This window comes from Barbus barbus (genome assembly GCF_936440315.1).
Source record: "Barbus barbus genome assembly, chromosome: 47".
NCBI classification, from domain to species: Eukaryota; Metazoa; Chordata; class Actinopteri; order Cypriniformes; family Cyprinidae; genus Barbus; species Barbus barbus.
Window position 1 is genome coordinate 7,929,782 of NC_136725.1, and position 18,972 is coordinate 7,948,753.

Genomic DNA, 18,972 nt, shown 5'->3' on the forward strand with positions numbered 1-18,972 from the left:
CTTTTGTAGTTCATTGTTTTTGAGGATGTTCAGAGCACCATGGAGCCATTTCCACTAAGTAAGTATAAAATATGTGCAACCATCTCTCTACATTGTTATATATTAAAGATACTTGTATGGTGATAATTTTACTCATTCAGTTATCATTCTTGTCCCTCTCTCTCTCTCTCTCTCTCTCTCTCTCTCTCTCAGGATGCCCTCACTTTGTGTAGGCTCTACTCCACTGCCACCTTTGATCACCACCAGGGAGTAAAGAGAGAGTGAGTACACTGGTCCATGGCACTTAGTTCTCAGCTTTGTAGGGGTTTTTGGGAATGGAACAGTAGATATGCATATCTACAGGGACCGCAAGGATGGTGTACTTGTTGGTTGTGTCCGACCGATTGTGGTGGGCCGGTCTGAGCAAAAATGCCAGGGCCCTTTTTTTGTCCCAGTCCAGCCCTGGCTCCAACCCACCAGTCTGTAATTATCAAGTAGCCCTGAACACCTTGATTAGCTGTTTCTGGTGTGTTTGATTGGGGTCTGAGCTGAAATCTGCAGGATGGTTGCTCAGGGTTTGACATCACTGAACTCAACGATGAACTGAAAATTCAGCGTTTACTATTGTCCTTTTGCATTATTGACACACTATTTTCCTATTTGATACTGTAAATCTGCTTTGACACAATCTGTATTCTTAAAAGCACTATATAAATAAAGTTGACTTTGTGGTAGGCCTATCACACCTCCAGAGACACCAAATCTTTATGGAAGAGACTGCTATTGTCTTCTTTCATCAGTGTATCACTTTCAGCATCTGGCCTGTAAATAAATAATAATAATAATAATAAACTATAATGAAATTAATTTATAAATAATAACCATTAAATAAAAACTGTGCACTTTGCAGTTAAACAATACTGAGTGTTCTGGCTGTTGCTGTATGCAAAACATCAACATGCAAACCTGACTCTGACTGTACAATAAATATTAAATAAATAGTCTAGTTGAAGTTAGCTATTTTCTGATTGTCATCCTGCAAGCCAAGTCACTGGTTGATGCCGTTTCTTAATGTATCCACTGTGTGCCTGTAAAATCCTTTGTTTTTTCTTTGTTTATGGACGTGAGATGCTTATAGCGTTGTTAATAATACATTTTACATAGTTTTGAAGGATATCTGGCAGTAAGTTCCACTTCTTCACTAATCAGTCGTGACGACAAGGGCGCAAACATCTTGGACTCATGTTTACATGCTGTTCTGAAAAGCGGCCACCTTATTGGTCCACCGGGTAGCACATGACGTGAAGCCTCATCACTCACAATCAAAATATGATTATACGAGGAAAGAACTATTGCCAACTTTAAACTCTCATAAAAAATAAACTGCAGGATTACACATGGAGAACTTTTATTTTCTCACTCAAAACCAAATAAATAATAATTTGTGCCCCATTTATAGGAACGGGATTAAATGAAAAACAGTTTCATGGTATGGCCTATGCCAGGGGTTTTCAAACCTGTCCTGGACGACCCCCAGCACTGCACATTTTGTATGTCTCTCTTATCAGACACACCCAATTCAGGTTTTGCAGTCTCTACTAACGAACTAATGAGTGGAATCAAGTGTGTTAGATGAGGGAGAGATGCAAAATGTGCAGGCCTGGGGGTCCTCCAGGACAGGTTTGAAAACCACTGGCCTATGCCGTGTATCAGTCCTAAGTTTTCATGCGTACTGCGCATGCACATTCAGAACAGCACTTTCGCTTAGAACATTATACTATCTATCTATCTATCTATCTGTAATAAACAGCAATGATTACCTAAATCTTTCACATTTCAAAGATATCAATAGACAGACATATCTCTTTCAAAACATCATCCTTTCTTGCTTCCATCAGCAGAGTCTGTGTCTGAAAATAGACGTTCATGTCTGCACACACTGCTTTCTCCATTAGAGAGGGACCATCAGGAAAACCTGATTAATTCCCATAAGCTGTGCCACAGCCGGGCGCCAACATTTCTCCCGGGCCTCTCTCTCACCATGTTGTCCAATCAGGCCATGCAGCACGATCACGGGGAGAGACAGCGGGTGGCAGAGAGACGCAGGATGGAGGCCTGGCTCTCGCCTGGGGTGATTGACATCAGCAGTGGATCATATGCATACATACACACTCACACACACAAACACACACTGCATGATACCAGTCCAGGAGGCGTCATTGGCCCTTATCATGTGATTAAAGCACAGGAAGTGATGAAAGGGTGGTGACAGCGAGCTGGACTGACGCACAGGAGGTGGCCAATATTACTAATACTCTCCTCAACCACTTACAATGGCTATAATACCAGATCAACAAGCAGCACAATGCTCCCTCATCCCTGGGGGAGTCCATGCTAACACAAAAAGAATAACTGAAAAAACAAAATAATAATAAATGTGTGTGTGTGTCTCTGTGTGTATAATCAGTATTTTTGTCTTAAAAGCCTAAAAAATCTTGAAATGTTTATCTTTCTAACCTCACATTTTCTTGTTTTGAGCATAAATCCAGCAAAATGCATATATGAAAAAAATCACTTAATTTATTCTTAGTAAACATTATCTATATTCACAAATTATATATTGTGTCAGGGACATTTAAATTTTTTTAGACAATTGTTTTTTAATTATAATAAATAATTATGCAAATCATTGCAGTTTCAGTATCATTGAAAGCATTTACCAAAAAAAATTCTAATTAGAATAAAAAGACGTGTAACTGCTCTAAGACCACCTACTATAAAGAAGGATTTTAATGCACATACAACCAATTAGGGACTTCATTCTCTTCAGTGCTCCAATAACAACGACAGCTAATGAACCGAATATTGCTAAGCAATTTTCTCTGGATTTATGTGGTGGAATAGCACGACTGGGACACTTGTTTTGTGCTTCTGCTGTTTGCACCCTTTTAGTGCAGTGCGGGGTCCTGTAATTTTTGGCCTGTTCGGTGTTTTTTCAGCTGTGAATTGCTCTTGTCTGTCACTAAACCCCAGCGGCATAAATTTGTTGTCTCTCATCAGCATTAAAAGGGCCGTAGATCAAATCAAAGTTTGTTTAAATAAATAGTTCATCCAAAAATGAAAATTCTGTCATTATTTACCTACCCACATGTTGTTCAAAACCTGTAGGACCAGCTTTTTTTTGTTGAAATACAAGAAAAGTTTTGCTGGCCCTTTTCACATGTTGGGCTTTAGCAACAGGCGGAGCATTTCACATTTAAGTTAGGGGTAAACTATTCCTTTAAGCATTTACAATGATGACTAAAAGGATGTACAGTATACCACTTATTGCACAATTCGGTGTTTGTACGGTGAGATCAAATTATCATAAACAGACATTTTTGCAGGAAAATTGGTATTTGTGATCTTTTGATAACGTGGGAAAATTGAAGCAGAATAAAACCGAGTACTGAAAAAAATGACATTTAGGAAATTACAGGTTCACTTCAGCACTAAAAATGACTCAATTAAATGACATTTGATAAGTGTTACATCGCAAAGATAATTTATGATGAGGATAAATCCGCTGTGAATATAAACAGAATACACTCTAAATGGGCTTTCCATAACATCGCCTTTACAACCTCATGAAGTGTTAACAATCGCTAAAAAATGCACTGTGTTTGAGGGTCAAAGGTCGGTAACAAACAGTGCTTTTTCCTTTAGCATTCAGCTCAAGTAACATGCATGGAATTAGCTAAAACCAAATTCCAAGAATGCAATGCACCATTTAAATGCACTGATGTCCTTTTAACATCATGACATACTTAACAAGAGCATCATGTCATGCTGTGTATTCACTTCGGCTCCTGTCAAGTGCCCTCCCCTCATGCACACTGAACTCTTCAACCAGGCCACTGAACAATAAACTGCAAAGTCCCTTCTGTGTGCTACAACCTATAGGGAACAGCAACTAATTAAGTGAATTTTTTGTGTAATACCCCACTGTCTGCTGTGTTAAACGGCTCTGTGTTCATGTGCCTGACTAGCCAGAACATTTGTTAATCTTAAAGTTGGAATACTAGGCACTAGGCTTCATGCATTTGCAGAATTTGTAAATAGTTACTGCAAAAAACTGGACACTAAAGGACTGAGGATCATGCAAACTTTCAAGTCATTCCAAACACAACAAACTCACACAGAAACATGCATCTTGTTTCCAGGAAACACATGATTCAAACATTTGTTTGATATCCTCTAATTAATTGGTTGGAATCATAGTCTAAAGCTTTAAAGATTGTGTCTCTTCCATAAACAAACCAGAACTGAACTAGCATATCAAAGTGGGGCTGGATAAAAATAGCAATTCCAAATAATCAATGTTGCCGTTTGAACCCACATCTCATTTTGGAGGCAGGTTGCATTTGTCGGGCGCAAACTTCACTGAGTGAGACGTTGACTGTTATTCCTTGTGAAATATAAAATATTGTGTTTTTTCTTTCTTTGCAATCTTTTATATATATATATATATATAAAACAAAAGACATCATCTTAAGGGCAGACAGTCCCTATACAACTTGCTAAAGCTGCCAATTAAACAAATTAATGGATTGACTACTTGCATCTCATAACAAATTAACCAAAAGGGCATGAAGGGCAACCTCAATCGCAATATTACCATCATATCCACTGCACAGCCAAGCAACCATAATGAACTCACAGCAGAGATGGATCTAAGATACAGGGTAATAATCATATTTGCGCCTCTCACAACTAAACTGCTCTCAGCTCTCTTTATATTTTCCATGTATCAAAGCTGTCAGCACTCCATGCGAGTTTTCTTCCACTTTCACAACTTAACAAGACTTTCTAGCAGCGCCAGAGGGCTTCAAGCAGTTGCTTTGAGGAGAACCAGACCCCAAAACAGATTGGATCGCTCATCAGTGTAAGTAAAATCCAAACTGAGAAAAGAGAGAGTGAGAATGAGTGTGTGTAAAAGAGAAAAAGTGAAAGACAAACAGTAAAATGAGAGAGGCAGCGCTAATGAAAGCCAGAACTGGGAGATTTAATGTGCTTTTCTGATATTTCATGTTTCTGTAGAACATTTTGATTTTTGGTTTGTTTAAATTTCAGCACAAAACTCCAGACTTAAAGTTTATGTGCATGCCACATGGTTGCAATAAATAGATGATGGAAGACATACTGTATGCAGGCGTGGTTTACTAAATTTAAGTTAGTAATATGGGGATAGTCAGAAAAAAACCCAATCTATTTTAAAAATGAGATATTATTACATTACAATTATATATATACATATATATATATATATATATATATATATATATATATATATATATATATATATATATATATATATATATATATATATATATATATATATATATATATATATATATATATTTATTATATGTGACCCTGGACCACAAAACCAGTCTTAAGTATACATTTTTCGAAATTGAGATGTATACAACATCTGAAAGCTGAATAAATAAGCTTTCCATTGATGTATGGTTTGTTATGATAGGGCAATATTTGGTCGAGATACAACTATTTGAAAATCTGGAATCTGAGGGTGCCAAAAAAATCTAAATATTGAGAAAATCGCCTTTAAAGTTGTCCAAATGAAGTTCTTAGCAATGCATATTACTAATCAAAAATGAAGTTTTTATATATTTACGGTAATAAATTTACTAAATATCTTCATGGAACGTGATCTTTACTTAATATCCTAATGATTTTTGGCATAAAATAAAAATGTATAATTTTGACCCATATAATGTATTTTTGGCTATTGCTACAAATATACTCCAGCGACTTTGTGGTCCAGGGTCACATATATAAAATGTGGTAGAATTGTTATATACATGCACATTTATGTGGTTCAAAGATGAGGCATTTTGATGTCCGCTTCAAATTAAATTTACAAAAGTGATGTTGATATACATAGAAAGCATATGAAAGTAAAGTATCTACTTTAATGTTTCAAACAATTTTTTTTTGAAAATGAAATGTCAAAATATGAGTGAAATAATGTTTCATCGTCATTCAAATGAAACAGCATACTTACTGACCAGTACTTATTAAAACATAGCAGAAAAAGTGATCATACTAAATATTTTTATATTTTAAAAGATAAAAACTAGTTACTGACAAATGGGTAAAACCTGTGGTTTAAAGGATAAAGATTTAACTTTACAATTAATTTGATTTTGAGGGCTGCACTTTGGTGCAGAGTCATTTAATGACATCACATTATTCTGGTTCTAAATATGATTTATATATATATATATATATACAGTATATATATATGAACTAATGTTACACTAAATGTCTTCTGTAAATCATGGTAAAAATGTCAAAAGAAGTCGCATGGTGCTTTTTTGAAAGAAGTAATTATTTGAACTTCAAATTTATAGCTTTTAACCAAGACACAAGAAGAGAATTTATAGTGCACCATTTTCAAAAGAAGAATATGATTTTCTACAAGCACTGAAAGAACTTTTAAATGAGGGTTTTAAGGTTCTACTAACAGACTTCCTTTCTTTTCTTTTTTTTTCTTTTTGAATGAATGACAGCTTAATAGATCTTTCTTTATACCGTAGGTCTACCTGTCCCAGTGTGAGTGTGTGCTGCATGCTGGCACACTTGTGCTGAACTTGATGAACTTCAGCTGAAGTCTCAATGGGGTTCTATTTTGGCAGCTGAAAGTTTGCCTGGCGGTTTCTGGCTGAGGAGAGATACACAGTCTCACTTCCTTCTTGAGCAAACCGTGGCCTGAGCCTCACCATGGACACTTTAAAACAGGAGAAGAAGGTTGAACAAGAAATGTTTGTATGAAAAGTCTCAGTGTCTTAAAGAAATTGTCCATGCACCTATGTAGAAATGTGTATGCGGGTGGATGCATATAAACTGAATACAGCCTGTGCCACAAATAGATGTTTACTTGTAAAAGAAATGTTGCAACTTGTAACTCACTTAAACATATTACACAATATGATTTATTTATATTTATTTAAAATATTTTATTTCATTTCATGCTTTAAATATTACAAACTGTATGGATTTCTCTTTTACTGCAAAATAAAGAATATATTGAATTAACTAATCCCAGTGGAATTCTCATAAAATGGCCATGTGACCATTTAGATGCTTCTTCAAAGGCCTAAATGAGGTCAGTGTGGTTTATATCCAAAAACGAAATGAAGAAACCTGATTGTTGGCGCATGAAAACTTGAAATACAGTGGTGCTTTTAAAAAGAGACTCTCTCTAAATCAGAAGAACACAAACAATGACAAGAAGACAACATAAAAATGTGTTTCGCGTGCACAGTTTCACTAAGAATAAACCCCTACAGCTTAGAAGAAGTTACAGAGATTCCTATCTGACAGTGAGAAAGGGGTCTATGAGTTCATTGCTTGGTGTGTCCCGCAAAGTGAACTCGTGTCCTGGAGTGTTCTAGTGTCCTAATGTGGCCTCTCTTCTTCTCTTTCTACCTAATCCCTCTCTGCAGATCCATCAAGAGGAACATATGGGGAGCATATGTGTCTAGTCACATTCTTCAGCAGACCTGACCCACCACAGAGATCCAGGCTACAACCGACCTGACCCGGCAAGAGAGGGGACAACGTGCTGCCTTTTCACTTAACCAGAGATGTCAGCCAATGACTCAACTCGACACCAAAAAGATCCTCTGTACTCCATCTCACCCTCTTCACTTTCAGTTCAACCGGAATCATGCATATTGAAGACCAGCAGACGACTATTATCTTGTTGTTAATTCAGCCAGGAAACTTTTAACATTAAGACTCCATTTGTTATATATAAACTAGTGCTGTCAAATGATTAATCACGATTAATCGCATCCAAAGTTTTTGTTTACATAATATATGTGTGTGTACTGGGGATATTTATTATGTATATATAAAGACACAATATATATATAAAAATATGTTATGTTTATATATTAAATATATGTATAATATAAATTATATGAATATAGACATGTAAATACATGAATATATTTTCAAAATATATACTGTGTGTGCATTTATATATACGTAATTAATATACTCACACATATATTATGCAAACAAAAACCTTTATTTTGTATGTGATTACTAATGACTAATCGTTTGACAGCACTAATGTAAACATACTTCTGTCTGGGGACTGGAGACTTTCCACTTAAAATTGATATGATGGCCTTTTGTGACAAAGACTGAAATGTACGTTGTTTCCCGCTTGTTTGGACTTGAGAAACGGTTCGGTTCGGTTCGACTCGTTCGTGTTTTTGTGCATTAATTTGCATACTTAATTGTGATGGGTCTAGTCTTCCTTTCATAAAAGTAATATGAAGTGACTGTTGATTCTTATGTGTGACAAACAGAATTGAAACAAAACATGAATTTACTATGCCTTTGAAAGCACTCGTTTTTCTTGATATGTAATTCTAGTTTCATATGTTCTTCTGGACCCCTAACAACATCAGATGCCGATTAGCCATTTTGAGCCAATTTCCTGTGAGGACATTGTTCTGTAAATTAATATCAGACTGACTTGTACACACTCTCACTCATACAAACTCATAACACAGTGATACACAAGACACAGTTTCCAACAGGTCTCAGCGTTCCAAATAACGACAGACTCTTAGTTCATATATTCATACCTTTATATACAATTATGGCTTCATATAACAGCTGCAATTTTCTTTTTGTTAAATTAAAATCAGTTCTTCATCGCTGTTTACATTACAGTATTAATAGGCACTTCCGCCATGTAGAACTAGTCTAAAAAAAGCATGTTTCTGACAAAGACTGTACGGTGAGTGTATGTTTCTAATGTACAATTGGCTACAGTGGGAAAACATCTCCCATCTCAATTAGGTCACGTCAGACAACATTAAAATAAAAAAAACTTCACTAACACATTTGAGAAAAATGCATCCATTATGAAATTAGAGTCAAAACAAATGACAGTTCTGATTATTAAATAAGGCAAAATCAATGCTATTTAAAAGATCCACACAATCTAGACTAGAAAAAAAAAACTCACAAAGTCATTGACACTTAATGATACATAAAATTCTATATAGATATTAGATAGCAGACACAAACAAACAAAAGCATACTTTGAATATTCAGAGGCAGTCTGAAATTACTACAAAAAGCAGATTGTTGTTTTATATGTGTTAAAAATATATGCATATGTTTAAAATATTCTTTATAATTTACAAACCTTCATGGTTCACCTCACGGCTTGGATAGAAAATCTCACAGGTTATAATGAATGTGTGTGTGTGTGTGTGTGTGTGCGTGCGCATGTACAACATTAAGACAAGAACACAGAGAAAAATCTTAAATTACACAATTATCATATAATTTCTGTCAAATACATAAATGTAAAAACATTTTAAGAGGCCTTTAGCCTGAAGCCCTTAGACAGATGCAAAATTAGTCTTAACTAAATGTGGCTTCCAGTGACCTTTTCTGGGGATTCCCAGCATAGATCATTTTAAATTTGTTCCATTTCATGACAAATTCATCAACTGGCCAATGACAAAGAATATCCAAGATGATGAAAATATCTTGTGCCAAGCTAGAGTTACATTTAAAAATACAAGAATTTGTTTACTCTAACAATATCACAAAAAAGGGGGAAAAGGAAGGAAAATATTATAAAATGTTTTCAAATACATTTTCCATGGTAAAAATCATCATCATCATCATCATGATCGTTATTATTATTATTATCATTTTACAAATATGAATGTTTGAATCATGAATATCATGAAGTTTTCTTGGGGTAATACTTCAACTAACTTTCCCATGTAATTTAAAAAAAAAAAAGTCAATGGGCATTTAATATGAAGACTTTTTGCAATTATCTCAGGACAGCTATACCACTCAGCTATCATCACATCATTCAATGCCAGGATGTAAGAGGGAAGGCACAAAGTACATATTATATACAGTGAAAAAAATTTATCCAGCAGTTTGAGAAAATCAATTATATATACAGCAAACAAGGCGACAATAAAGGATTTTTTAGACATTTAAAAGCTGGGAGGGGTTATTTAAGAGCATTTAATATACAAATATAAACATTTCATTAACCATCCCATTTACCATCCAATCAGTACAACAAAAATATTAATCTCTGTACAAAACACATTCATTCAGCACCCTGAAATGACAAAGGTAACCGTAATGTACACTATACCAGACATTATACAGCACTCCAGTTTATATGACACACATCTGCCCTGAATTAATTTTAGTGACCTACAGTGCCAAACTGAAAGACCAACTAGACAAAAAATATACAAAACAATCTCAAATGTCTGTGAGTGTTTGACATGACTATTTTTGATCAGCCAGTTTCAATATTTACACCCTGACTAACCACAAGCAAAAAGCAGATTATGATGATTCCCGACAATCATGGAGTCTACTGGAACAATGTACTGTAATCAGTAAATAATGACCATTCACTGGCCTCTGCTGATTGGTTGCAGAAGTTCTGACTGAGGTAAACAATTCATGAGGTGCATGCACACACTTCAGAGAGAGAGAGAGAGAACAGAGAAAACTGTAATAGACAGAACTACGAGAAATAAAGCAGGCGGCGGCACATGCGACGGTAACAGGCATTTCGGTTGACTACGTACTATAGTCACAACTACGAGAAATAAAGTTGCAATGGTGAGAAATCAATTTAGAATTGGGAGAATTAAAATTGTAATTGTGAGATATATATTCACAACTATGAGAAAATGAGTCACAATTGTGAGAAATTCAGAATTGGGAGAAATAAAACCGGAATTGCGAGATATATAGTCACAACTACAAGAAAAAAAGTAGGCGGTGACACATACAGCGGTAATAAGCATTTCGGCTGACTACCTACTGTAGTCACAACTACAAGGCATAAAGTTACAACCGTGAGAAATAAATTCAGAATAGGGAGTTAATTCAGAATTAAATCGGAATTGTGAGATCTATATTCACAACTACGAGAAATGGGAGTTAATTATTTATTTTACTTTTGTTTCATTTATTTTCACTCAATTGTTTTATTTTAGACTTTTGAGTCCTTGCAAATGGGAAGGAAATGTAAGCTTGTAATCTCTCTTGTATGTGTAGATTTTGGAATGACCAACAGCATTCAGTCTGCTTTAGTCAACTGTTAATTGACCTGCTATATGTCTATGACATATTTACACACACACACGCACACACGCACATTTGTTATGATTAACTCAAATTATAAATCAAAAACAGCCTGCCTCACCAAAGTATATGTGTTTGAGTAGATAAGGTTTTTATCCAGATACCCAGCTATGAGTGTTGGTCTTGACTCCATGCGGGAAACTCTGTTGACTGCTCATGGGGTCAAAGTTGAAGTCCAGAGCATCGCCGTCCATAAGCGTTTCGTGAAGGACAGTTTCTACATCACACTCCAGCTGCTCGATCGACATGTCATCTAAGTCACTGGGCAGCCGCTCCGGGTGGCTGTGATGGTGGTGAGGTCCCGGTCCATGCCTATGGAAACTGTTGCCATTGGTGTAATTTGGCATCCTGGCTTCGCCTCCGCCTCTTCCCAGTTGAGCATGATGAGGCAGGTGTGGTTGTAGCTTCATGTTACCGAGGCGAATAGGATGCCCGTGGGGCAACAGCGCACAGCCGTTCATGCCCATTGCTGGTGAAGGCAACTGATGAAGCGAGCGTGAGTGCCCATGCAGGTGAGGATGCGTGATCATTTTGCCCCCCTGTCCCATTTGTCCCTGACTAGCATAGCTAGGTAGCACCCGTCGGCCTTCTCCAGACCCCACTGACTCTAAAGGCTGCATCATGTCCCTTCTTGGATCGGCTTCTGCAGTCAGCAGCTCTTTGAGCAGCCCTGCAGCACAGTTGTACTGACTCACGAAGGGTCCGTAGCCTCCTGGTTGACTGTCCGATAAAGTCGGTATGGCAATGGGACTCTGTCCACCAATCCCTGCCTGTCCATACAGGCACCTCCGGTAGTCCTGCTGGACTTGGGGCTGAGGTCCCATACTGGGAGAGTTGTAAGATGGGTACCCAGGGCTACCCTGCATCATGGGTGAAGACAACCCAGTTTGGACGTCTTGGCTGCCCTGGGTGTTATTTTTGGGTGAGATGAGGTTGAGGTTGTCTAAGAGATTATCCATCATCACGTTCTCAGAACCGTGGTGACCCGCCACTTCGGACAGGCTTGGGAGGGGGCCGCCCAGTTTGGTGCCTGGGTACCCGATGGGAACCTCACCGGGCTCGTCCTCCTCAGGTAGGAAGGGTGAGCGACGGCCACTGAGCGTGCTGGCATCAGAGCTGGCGCGGGTACGAAAGGTGGTCCAGGGTTCAAAGTCGTCATTGCTGTGAGAGTTGGGGCTGCCGAGCCATTTTGGGTACTGAGAACCAGGACTGTTAGAACCACCGTCCAGTCCACCCTGCATCGACATCTACAGATGCAAAAGAAGAGCCATGAAAACCAATTGTAACACATTACTGTTCAGATATATATTGCTGTAAATCATTTTTACACCATGTCTACACTGGAAGTGGCATTACTATGGATCATCTGGTCAAATTGATCAAATTGAACTCAAACCAATCAGATTTTCAGAAGATTAGGGGTTTGAAGCCATGCAGTATTTTTAAACTGAATTTCAGTGGAGAAAAAAAAAATTCTGGTTTTGTTTTGGAATAAATAAATAATTTTACAGATTAATTTTTAACCTATAAAATTGTGTATAAATGTTTTATTTGAATTACTACTTTTTTCATTCAACTATTTATTTATTCATCTATTTGTTTATTTATTTATTTTTATTTAGTAGTCCAGAGACCAGAACCATAATCAGTTAACTTAAAAATATAAACAAAAATAAATAAATAAATGTCACATTATTATATTTGCACAACAATGTATTCTGTTTCAGATGGTCAGACAAAATAAAGTAGCTTGAAGTGCATCAAAAATAGAAATGGGGAGCTCATTGACTAAAGGCATGTCATAATTTACGTTTTTATGTGTTGACAACTTTATTAATTAAAATGTGAACAATTTAGATGAGGGATTGCAATGTGCCACTTACTTCTGACACAGACACAAAAATCAAAGACCAGATTTTTTTTATTTGTGAATTTAAACTGTATAACTGATGGCAAAGCCTTACGCTGAGTGATGTTTGGAGCAGTTCAAAACAACTCATATTTTGACACACAGTTAATCTTCACCTAGTGAGCGAGCAGAGACGGTTTTCCCTCAACTGACCTTTTTCTTGGCTGCTCGTCCGCGGCTCTTCGTGAACTTGCTGTTGTTGTCCATGGAAGTGGCTCTCCGGCGTGGAGACTTGCCACTCTTTCCCCCCTCAGGGTTCAGCATCCACCATGAGCTCTTCCCCGTTCCTTCATTCTGGACGCGCACGAAACGACTGTGCAAGGACAGATTGTGTCTGATTGAGTTCTGGCAGAGAGAGAGAGAGAGAGAAAACAGGATGAGAACATGAAAATCTGAGTATACATGTCTCACTAGAAACCATTCACAAGAAGTGGAAATGACCTGCAATCATCCAATATCATAATATCGTGCTTTTATACTGTAATACATGCAGTAGTACTAAAACATGAGATAAACCATATTTTGACTGACAAAACAACCAATATTTTGGCAGACAAGTTGCTGTGAGGGTGTTTGTGTGTATGAAGAATGGCAGATATCACTTTATCGTCTGTTACCAAATCACATGCACACAATTGCAGATACAATCATATACAAACAGTCTTCTCAGAGCCTAGTGACAATATGAAGTAGAGCAATAGCCAGTTAGCTGGCAGAGGAAGAACTGTATTAGTCATGTCCTCTTCGGAGGCACACACTGAACTCAACGTATACACACACATCCTGTGCTAATGATATTTTGTCTGCTTCGGTTTTTCCATTCACACCCTGACCAGATCTTCATCTACTAAGAAAGAGAAGCGAGACTCCCATAGTACAATTTAAAAGTCTCAAATACTTTGCTAGCTTAACTCTTATTCTGATTCCTCTGGAGAAAGGTGATGTAATTTAGGCCTGAACTGTCGTTGAGGAGAAAAAAGTAAACGATACCGACTGTTAGAAGAGGATAAAGGACAAACTCAGGATTTATTTTGTGTGGTATTTTGACGATACCATGCCATCATAATTACTAACTCAAAAATTAACAGTGTTACCAAAGGTCATAACTGAGTTATTTCAAGATGGTAAAAATAAAGGTAAATGTGACATTTATTAATGTTGTTGTGTGATGAATGCCTGATGATTAAAGGGGTATTCAAATTAAGTGAAGTGTAAATTGAAGTGTTTTGTAATTAATAAATGATTAACAACAGATGTTAAAAATAATGTAAGTATATAATGACAAATGTCTATAATTTTTTCCCCTCAGAAATAGAAAAAATAAATACATTTAATAGAGTTGGTATCAGATCTAAAGGTAAATTTGAGCTAAAAAACTTGGACAAGAAGTTATGATGATTAGTGCTCAAAATAAAACCCATCCAACATTATAATCCTTTTTCAAAATATGAAATATGAAGCCTGTTTTAGTATGATTCAAGTAATGTACCACACGGATCTACGTGTAAGAGTTGCTGGTCATATTCTTATTGATTATGTGTTTCTAAAACATTCAAAAAGACTAAATCTTTGTGGAAAGACTTACTAAATCAACACTGAACAGTTAAAGCAGTTTGACTGTATTGGTCCAGGCAAATTAAGCATTTATGCATTACTACATTTTAAATAAACAATGTCCTAAAAGAGGTGCCAAAAAAAAATAAAAAATCAAGTGTCACTTTACTGGAGGGATGATCAGACTGTTTCCTGTGTAGCAGGAAGTAAAGTGGTAGGAAGAAGGAAAGCAGAGGCCCAAGCCCCAGAAGAAGGTCAGCAGGATGTTACCTCCAACCTTTGATGCTGAAGGTCATGACCTTAGAGGTCAAGTCAAGGGAAATACGGCTTCTACATCACAGAATCAGTGAAGAAAATGTCCGCATAGATTTGAACAGGGTGAATGAGTAAGTGTGCAGGGGGTCTGGAAACACACATTCTGGATCTTCTGTCTGACCAGTTTAACTGGCCCTACTAGGATAAGAATAATGAGTGAAAACAGAGTGAAGGAAAGGATGCTGAGTGAGAGGAAAAGGAAGAACTGGAGGAATAGAGATAAAATGAGAAAGAGGGGTACCAGTATGGAAAGTGAAGTGGTGGAGACAGAGGGAGGTAGTAGGCATTGAATCGTGAAGGAGGAGGAGGGTGTGTTGAGGGAGAGCCAGGGCAGCGGGAATGTTTTCCTGCTGAGAGGGACGGGGTCGATGAGTTCGCTGTGTGTCTTTGCGTGTGTGTGGAGGAGGACTGCCTCTCAGAGAGAGTAATAACGTATGGGGCTGTCTGGCGTCTGCCTGCACTGTAACAGAACCCCCACAGCACAGCCTCGCTCCACCCTGACACTCAGAGCGGGAGAGAAAGACACACAGACACTGAAAAAATACGGATGTCTGGATTTTAAAATTCTGTCCAATGTTAATAGTTGATAATCATTACGTTCAGCCCAATAACTGTTAAAAGAGCCGATATTTAAAAATTCTATACTATTTTGTTCTATTATAATATTCAAAATACACACACACACATATGTTGTATCTGCCAACTTTATAATTCTATACTAATTCTATTTACACTTTTATATTTGTATTTTTACTTCAAATTAATTACATAAAATTTAATTAAAATAAGCTTTTTAAATACTACAACATTATAATATACAAAATTAACAATTAATATTTTGAGATTTACACCCTAATACAATCAGTATTTTTCACATATTCTGATTCAAATTATATTCATAACAATAAAAAAATTATAATAGATATATAATAGATTATAAATAAACTTAAATTTTTCTCAAATTCTAAATGTTTTACAAATGTAAAACAAGTTGTTCATAATCAGTAAAACATAATTGCACTAAACACACATTTACTATTTTTTTTTCAGATCAACTTTTCTGTAACCAAAACATAAATCTCTTAAAACTCTATACTTCACTCCTCCTATAAAAGTACGTAAGAAAGAAAGAAAGAAAGAAAGAAAGAAAGAAAGAAAGAAAGAAAGGATGTTGTGAGTGTTCCAGTGTACTCATGCATAAATTCATCTAGTCATATTAGCAGATCACACACACACACAGTCACATTCAGAGCACAAGTGCACACACTTTGCACATGCACACCAGGCCGGGCGGCAGGATGTGAGTCACTACAGGAATGCGACGGAGAAGGTGTCACAGTTTTCTAATCAAACTGGTGATCACACGTTCAAAAGAACAAAATTAAGTTAATGCCTGAATAGTTTCAGGGTCATATATGCTTCTTGATTTACTCAATACCCTCAAAATAGATTCAAGTTTGCAGTCAGTCTTTGATCTGAGGTACTGATCTGATCTACAGTACAGGAAGTGAGTAATAGCCAGGGCTGCATGAAATCTGCTCCCCCCAGAAAACAGAAAAAGCCTCTTTAGATTTCTACAAATATTCATACAGACACATCATCGCATCAATTCAACTGTGTCACAGATGTCAATTCTGGATACTGTTTGAATGCACACAAATGCAAATTAGATTTGGAGGTTGATTTTCAATAACACACAATGCTACTCTATGGCTTCAAAGATTTGAAAAACAGCCCACAAGGATTACTGTTATTTTGGAATGACGTGAACAAATTAAGACAGAGTTGTCAGAGTTGAGTGAATTAACCTAGTAATTCTGGTCTGACATCAGCACATGGGATGTCTATACATGGTGTGGGGCCTTCACCTCTCTCTACCCTTGTCTTATCACAGGTATGCAAGGTATTTCAAGGTAACATGATGACCTTTGGTCTCAGATCTGGGACATCCCCAACTGATCTGCGACACTAAAGAAAAGTGCATTAAAATCCCCTTTGGGTAAAATTTGAGTCAACTGATGGGTGAGATGAAAAACTGTGGACCTATGCACCAATTTCTACACAGATGGGTGGGAAGTTTGCTAAGAGTTTGTGCAAATTGAAACTCCTCGAATTTCAGGCTCTCAGGTTTGTCAGAATCAGTTCCATAAGCAATAAATGAAATCAATGAGATTCAGCCATCATGAGGAAACATTTGCATGAGCAAATACCACTCAAATTACATTGCGTTGTAGCTATTTAAAATTATTTTTAATTAAACTGAATAATAATAAAAAAGATAAAATATTTATTTATTTAAAAAGACAAAACATTGAATATATTTCAATATATAAATAATATATATTAAAATAATATTTTTTATATATTTTTAAATAAAATACATGTAATAAAAACTACCAAACAGTAATCAAATATAACTGTACATAGGAATATTAATTATACTAAATAATTAATGAATGAATTCATGAATTTTTAAATATAAACTCCATAAGAGTCCAGAGTCAAAGTTTTCTAATCAAGGCATCATCAGGAAAAAATATTACTCAAATTACATTGTTATTGTAGTTTAGTTATTTTCAAATGCGCACACACACACACACATAAAATGTATAAATATCTATATAAATATGAATTCCAATGTCAAAGTTTCTAATCAAACTATCATCATGAAAAATTACATAGTTGTTGATAAATAATTCTAACAAAGCTAAACGAAACTAAAATTTATTTAATAAAATAATATTTAATAAATTATTTATAATGAATGAATGTATGAAATTATAAATATGAACTGAATTCAACATCACAGTTCTAGCACACTCAGTATATAACATTTCTTTGCAGGTCAGGTATGACAAATTGGTAAACAGAAGCGAATTTGCTTGTAGTACCAGGTGTAGTGGCAAATAAGTGTGTGAGATGCTATAACGGGTGTGTGTGCATGCGAGAAAAACACATTTCTATTATAATCCTAAAAGCCATTTTTGCAGTGATAGGTGCCAATAAGCCATGTTGAAGGGGTCACTATGTATTATCGTGCGTGCGTGTGTGTGTGTGTGTGCACGTGTGCACATCAGATCTCCTGAGGGATTTATAAACAAGTCCAAGAAACCCCATCTGCATCCTGTCTGACACCCCAGACACCACATACACTGACTGCCACTCAATAACAAGCAGGCATTATTAATCAGCCATCACCTTCACAACTTATAACTCATCAACTTAACCAAACCAACTCACACTCACATATTATGTGAACAAAGAGAACAATGATTTTAAACTGATCAAATTAGAAAACTACACAAATCAGTTTCCAAATTAAAGCAAAATATAAAACAGGTAATTGTGAGAAAGTTTACAATAAGCATCGAATTGAGAGACATCAAATTATGAGATATGAAGTCCCAACTGTGATATTACTCCTCATTTTGAGAGACTGTCACAATTACAAGATTATCATAACTGAAAAAAAGTCACACTGTGAGACATTAAGTTACAATTTTGAGATATAAAATCACAACTGTGAGATATTAAGTCCCATTTTGAGATGCTGTCACAATTATGAGATATAGTCACATATGTGAGACATTACAATTATGAGATATAAAGTCAAAACTATGAGATGTATGATCACATTGTAAAATTCAAAAAAAGAGATATACAGTTACAAGTAACATTGTGAGATATTAAGTAACACTGAGACATGAGAGTCCTATTTATGAAATATAGTGACACAGTAATGAGATATGAAGACTTCCTTGATTTTGAGGTATAGATATAGACACTTTTCATAGGGATACTTTTTATCAGTATTTGGCTTTGAAGAAAGCGGTTGTGGCACTATCTGCACTAAAAGAGAGCAGATCGCTCACAACACATTATGCACTTGCTTTGTTACAGTAATACCGGAAAGGTCTGCAGTGTAGGCACAGTGTAAAATGCTCTACGGAGAACACATTCAAGATTTTTTATTTGTCACATAC

General features: G+C 36.2%; 1 protein-coding gene across 1 annotated transcript in view; it reads right to left on the reverse strand.

The window, feature by feature from the left end:
• Positions 1–8,634: 8,634 nt before the first annotated feature.
• The window catches only part of LOC306866183 (forkhead box protein O1-B), a 29,256-nt gene continuing 18,918 nt past the window's right edge, over positions 8,635–18,972 (reverse strand). Inside the window, exons 2-3 of the mRNA XM_079411264.1 lie at positions 13,274–13,465; positions 8,635–12,458 (exon numbers count right to left, since the gene is read on the reverse strand). Of these exons, the coding sequence (XP_079267390.1) occupies positions 11,304–12,458; positions 13,274–13,465 (1,347 nt within the window). The 3' untranslated portion in view covers positions 8,635–11,303. The remainder of the gene's footprint in view (positions 12,459–13,273; positions 13,466–18,972) is intronic.